Source organism: Melospiza georgiana, chromosome 1 (assembly GCF_028018845.1).
Source record: "Melospiza georgiana isolate bMelGeo1 chromosome 1, bMelGeo1.pri, whole genome shotgun sequence".
NCBI lineage: Eukaryota > Metazoa > Chordata > Aves > Passeriformes > Passerellidae > Melospiza > Melospiza georgiana.
The window spans coordinates 133,677,891-133,683,890 of NC_080430.1; the positions used below are offsets into that span (position 1 = coordinate 133,677,891).

The 6,000-nt window shown below is 42.8% G+C and overlaps 1 protein-coding gene across 1 annotated transcript in view; it reads right to left on the bottom strand.

The window, feature by feature from the left end:
- Window positions 1-6,000, bottom strand: part of ESRP1 (epithelial splicing regulatory protein 1) — a 30,219-nt gene extending 24,219 nt beyond the window's left edge. Inside the window, exons 1-4 of the mRNA XM_058030928.1 lie at window positions 5,869-6,000; window positions 5,535-5,663; window positions 4,583-4,696; window positions 2,014-2,128 (exon numbers count right to left, since the gene is read on the bottom strand). Coding sequence (XP_057886911.1) covers window positions 2,014-2,128; window positions 4,583-4,696; window positions 5,535-5,663; window positions 5,869-6,000 — 490 coding nt within the window. The remainder of the gene's footprint in view (window positions 1-2,013; window positions 2,129-4,582; window positions 4,697-5,534; window positions 5,664-5,868) is intronic.

The following is a 6,000-nucleotide window of genomic DNA, read 5'->3' on the forward strand; positions in this document are numbered from 1 at the left end:
ATTAGTCTTTATACTCCACACCTGCTTAAACAATCTTTTTATCCTAAAGATCACATACACGTCCCTGGTCTACAAGGGCAATTAACCTGTGCAGCTTCTGACACTGAGGAGATTAAGTTGATATATTTCAGCAAGATGAGGAGAAAGAAAATTATCATATTTGCCAATAAAAGAACAAAAATTGTTTTACCCTTTTTGGTCTCTGCATCCTCTGCTACCACACTCACACAATTAATAAGGGAGAGACAATTTATTTTTGCCATGTTGCATAAACATAGCAAGTTTACAAATAAGAGCCTCAGCAGTCACAAAACAAAATAAGCCACAAAGATAAGTGCAAAACAAGAATGAAGTTAGGTTAATCTACCTTAAGAAGCATATCTTATCCAGAACTGGGACTCAAGCTGAGTGTATTTGGATAGACTGACTAAGCTTCTGGGAACTTGGAGAAAATATTATTGGCAATTGCCAAAACTACTCTCAGGCAGCACGAACTCTAACTCCTGACAGTTACCTGACTGGGTGGTAACAGGTAACACAGAGTGGTCTGCCCCCTCTCCCAGCAGGCAGGGAATACACAGTCCATCACCATGCCCTGGCTGACCAGTGACACTCCAGGTAGCTACAGTCATACAGCTCCTTCCACAGTGGAAAAGCATACCCCAGACATTCACATAAGGAGAAAACAAGGGCAACTCTCTGAAACAGCTAAAGTAGCTCATTGTCTTTAATTTCTCCAGATTGTGTCAAAACATTCCCTAAACAATGTATTAGATTTTTGACCATAACTTTAAGAAGTCTCCATCATCCAGTTTCAATGCACCACAGCATTTATGTCACTTTTCTACATAAAGATTCAGATCCATTCACACTCTAAGTGTACTGCTTTCCTTCAGAATATGGGGAGAAATAATTTTTGCCCCTTCATTAGCCAAGATTAAGATTAATTTGCAGACAACAAAGCAGAGCAGAATGGTTAAACACAAAAATCCACCCCATATGTGTATTTTATGCCCCCAACAGGTACAAAGCCCAGGCAATACTAGTTCTGCAGTGAAAGCCAAAAAATTTCTGAAGCCACAGACATCACCTCTTAATGGCAACCACTCCAGGGACACAATAAGCAAGTCAGAAGAAAAGTTATTAAAAACAATAGCAGCAGCACCAACCACCAATACCCAAGACAAACATCTCAAATTCCTTTATTCCTCCTTGATACTTGACTTTTGTGACCACTACTCCAATAGCTCAGTAGCTCTACATTGAGGAATATTTTTGGGATAAGGACTGAAGCTTGCAGCAAGAGGGGAGACTGCCAGGGAAGAAGGCACAGCCAAATCACAGCTTCAGCTCTCAAGCTCAGACTAGGGAAGAGACAGGATGGGGTTACAGACCCCTTCAGACTATTCAGAAAGTAGTTTTAGACATCCCTATCACTGAAAATGGAAACCTACTACTGACTGCATCTTGGTGCCAGCCAAGCCTCACCCTGTGAGGTGTAGCATGTGCACCTTCTCTGAGACTGAATACCACATGTTGCAACAGCATTCCTGTGTTAGAGATTCACTACTAGGTCACACCAAGAGTAACCATCGCCTCTCCTGAAAACTAAGGTGGTCTCCCAATATTTGCTCTTGTCTAAAATAAAATAAAAATCTAACTGATGCTGTAAAACTCAACCCCCAAACTTAATATTACAATTCACAACAGCAATCTGAAAAAAAAAAAAGTGCTGCTGCACCATCACTGTGACATTTAAAGAGAGACAAATATCAAGATGGTAAAGAAAACATACAGAAGTCAAGAAGAAATACAGAATTTTCTCCATGGAAGCATTCATCCTCATATGCTTTTATCTTTATCTTTGTGAGAAAACTAAGTACAGCTCCGAGTCACTCATTAAAGTTATACCACCCCTAAACATGTGTTGCAAGCATTACTCATACACCTCTGTCCTAAAATTCAGCCAAGACTGTAACAGCAGCAGAGACACCATCACTGTTAAAAGGATACATTCTGTCATGGCTGCAACATCGAGTTTGCTAACTTCAGGTGAGCCAGGGCAACACTTCTTGAACTCTTTCCGCAAGTCAAAAAAGGAGTAGAAGCATTCAGGCAGTGAAATATTCTGTAAAAGGAATAAAATAACCACTGTCAATTAGGGTGAGTTTAACCTACTTTGTGTATAGATACCAAACCTTCTAACAATAGCTTTAGAATAGATAGGAAACAAACAATCTCTTTGCTACAGATTGCTCTTCATAGCTCTTCTTAGCCAGGTAAGTATGTTCATAAACCTTTTTTTCTTAAACGGCTTTCTCTTTATATTGTTTAATAAGAGAAATGTGCTTTTGCACTGCCAGAAAAACATTTGCCATTATTACTAGAGCTTCAAATCCAACATATATGTAGCAGAGAAAATGCCTCCTATTGCAAGATTTATCATCAGTTCTTGATTACTATTTTAGCTATATGAAGCCAGAGGGTAGTCAGTTCAGTTTGTAGAATTAAGCAAATTTCACAAGACTAGCAGATATTTTACTTTATAGAAAAGGCTCTTTTCAGAGAATAGTCACACTTCAAATATTTATTTCCAACAAATAAGAAATCTGACTGCACAGAAGAGGGTTTGACATGGTGCAGAGGTTGTCAGCCCATGCATGGTAACTGCTTTAACTGCAGCATACAAGGCCAGAAGCAAGTTATGCAGCCCACTAGAAGTCAATGAAACCCTTCTTGCCCACCACTACATCTACCATGTGCTTCTAAGCTTTTTGGGAGTGGAAAGGAGAAGACATGGAGAAGTCTTGGGGGCAGCTGTTACAACCAATGCAAACCCTTATTCCTTCAGCTAGCTCTTCATCCCAGACAGAATACCTACATATTCCTTTGGGCTGTTTGTTGCCTGCAAGGCCTTTGTGGACTACAGATAAAGGCTTTCTGGGACTTAACAACTAGTTAGCATGTTGGCATTGTAACAGAGAGCAGCCTATGTGAAATCACATCTTGGGAGCCCAAAGAACACAGTTTAGGCTCTAAAACAAATTCTGCTTTGAAAACATTAGAGCTTATCTTAGCATATGGACCAGTGTATTAGGCAAACTATACTCTTTTAAGACTTATGAAAATGCAGATGGGCTTGCCAACATTTCCTGCTCTAGTTTTAGCACGATTTTCTTCCTTGATGTGAAATGAAGTTCTGTACTTCATTTATGTTCTTTTGGAATGGCTGATGCCAATTCATTCTCTGAATACCAGGAGTTGCTAAATGGCTTCAGAATGGATATCTTAGAAATAAATATCTTCTCAAGAGCCTACAGATTTCTGCCTATCTGGATCTTAGTGATTCCACACTCCAATCCCTGCATTAGGATATTCATCAAAAAACGATTACAAGTCTCATAAGCATCTGGTTTACTTAATCTACAGGCAGCACAAAGTAAATTACAAATGAACCATTCTCAACAAAAGAGCAACAGAAGAGTTCAATAAAGATGTGATGCCTGTCTGCAATCCTGTTATGATACAGAAAAAGGATCCCTGACATCAAACCAACTAAACTAACTGTAGGATGTGTCCCTTCTTTTGCTCACATAATTTAAATGGATAACAAATTTTACTTTATTAGCCAAGAAGAAAGTCTCTTAAAAACCTGTTTCCAAATTTTCTCATATTTTATGTCATAGAAGGCAAGTTACATATATAAGAACTGTCCCTTCACTGTGAACAATGCTCACTGTTTCTCTTCTAAGCCTTCAAAGCTATCAATACTTAAAGCACAAACAAGTTCTACAACCAAGCTCATTCAGTATCACTTCTGTAACAGCACAGACCTGCAGCAGTGTCCCTTCAAAGATGGGACAGCAAATTGATGGGCACAGAAGTCAAGTACAATGAGAGGAGCAGAACAGCTCAGTTACAGAGCAATGCATGTTCATACCAAACCACAAAATGAGGTGTTATTAATATTGAGGCAGCTATTTCAGAACCAGAGAGACTCACATATTGCTGCAACCCTATCACTAAAAAAACGCAGGCAGGACTCCATAACACTGTTCGTGATTTGGCAACTCTGAAGTTATGGAAAACTCCAGACTACAGGACAATCATCACTCACAGCCTGCCTCACTCTACTGTTCAGCTCCTTACAAATATGAACACTGCCCTCGGAGTGTCAACTCAATACCCAAAGATTGAAAGTTGATATAACTAGGCACAAATGTAAAATTTCAAAAAACAGTTTATGGTTAAGATGGTAATTATTTAGCAACAATCTCACATCCTACCTGTTAACCCTGTAGAAGCTACAAGTATATTGTATATATATAGATACAATATGTTGCACCTTTCTCAAGAGCCTCTTCCTTCTGATTTAACTTAAAAAGGCATCTCAAGACCACATAAGGACAGGGCACTGTACATGCCTTCTACACAGGCTCTTTAGCCTCTAAGCACATTACATATGAGCAATGTTTGTGCTGCAGTTGTGTGGAGGTACCCGCATACCAGAGAGAAGTTGATTTGTTTTGCAAGAAATCATAAAAAGCACATTAAGAGTAAGACTTAAGCTACAACTACATACCTTTTTGGAAGCTTCAGGGTGTAGAACCTGCCTAATGTGCAACTGTCCATCAGTACAGAAACAGAAAGAAGTACCCACACCAATGTTCAGTTCATTGCTCACGGACTGATTAAACTGTTGGCAGGAACAAGAAAAGACATACATGTTACAGAGATCAGAGTGGCACCACTAGGCAGCGTCATCAGTTGGTAACGTTATTCCTGGGCAGCAGGAACACAGAGCTGGAATTCTTTTTCATATAAGCCTATTTCTTCACTTCTGTAGATTTGTTTCTTACTAGCTAAGCACATGCTAACGTCCATGATAAATCTCTTCACAAGGAAACCACCCCTTTCCCCCCTCCTAATGAGATATGGCTACACAGACAGCCCACACCACAGAATAAAATCCTTTTCAAGATTTGCAAGAGCATTGCAATGAGACAAAGCTGATTGCAAAGACCCGAGGCAGTACCGGGGCAAAAGAGCTTTTTAGACAGGGCATTCAAACATGTCAGAAAGAAGACAGGCTTTCAGCCCTACCCTCAATGGGAATCACACACACTTCCTTGTTAATCTAGAGGCTTCAGCACCATCATCTTCCCAGGACTGACGAGCACAAGCCTTAACAGGGGACACCTAAAACTGCCCTCTTCCAACACAGATTAGGGCTCACCCTCAGCTGAAACTCACTCAGGGTCCAGCATGGCAGGAGAGGAGGGCAGGGAAATAGCTAACCCTAACCTTCCTCCCTTGGGGCTCAGTTCTTCCCAAGGCAAATAAAGACACGGCAAGGGAGAAGGCCTCTAACTGTAGGGCTTTGTGGGCCTTTCTGGCCCACACGTGTTTGTGTTGCTCCTGTACCAGGCTCCACTGCTCTGACGGTGGGGGTAAGCAGACGATGATACCACCTCCACCCCACGGGGGAGCTCCCCAAGGAGACCGGCACTCAGCGGCCAGGTATGGGGTGTCACCTGTCTCAGTGCCTGCTCCAGCGGTGGAGCCAGTGCCAGGCTCTCCACATCCACCTGGGTGATCTCCTGGCACTCAGCCGTCAGTTCTGTGTGGTCAGGCCGGACCAGCACGTCATGCAGGTGCCCCAGCTCCAGAGAAAGCAGAGGAGGGGGTGAGTCAGCGCTCCGGGCTAAAGTCCCCACCTGCAGCACCAGCCCCGACCCTCCACCAGAGCTTGCTCCAGCCTGGGACACCCACTACCAGCCCAGCGCCGAGACCGCCCTGCCCGCATCCAGCATGGCAGGCGCCAAGGGGAGCAGCAGGTCGGGGTGCTCCCCCGTCGGGTGAAAATACCTCCTTACTCCTCAGGTCGACCACTTTCCACAGGAGCTGGAGCAGCTCTCGCTCGTCTGAGCCCAACCTTGCCCCGTTGGTGCCCGCCGTGGTCACGAAGACAATCACCAGGTAGTCGGGAGACGCCGTCAT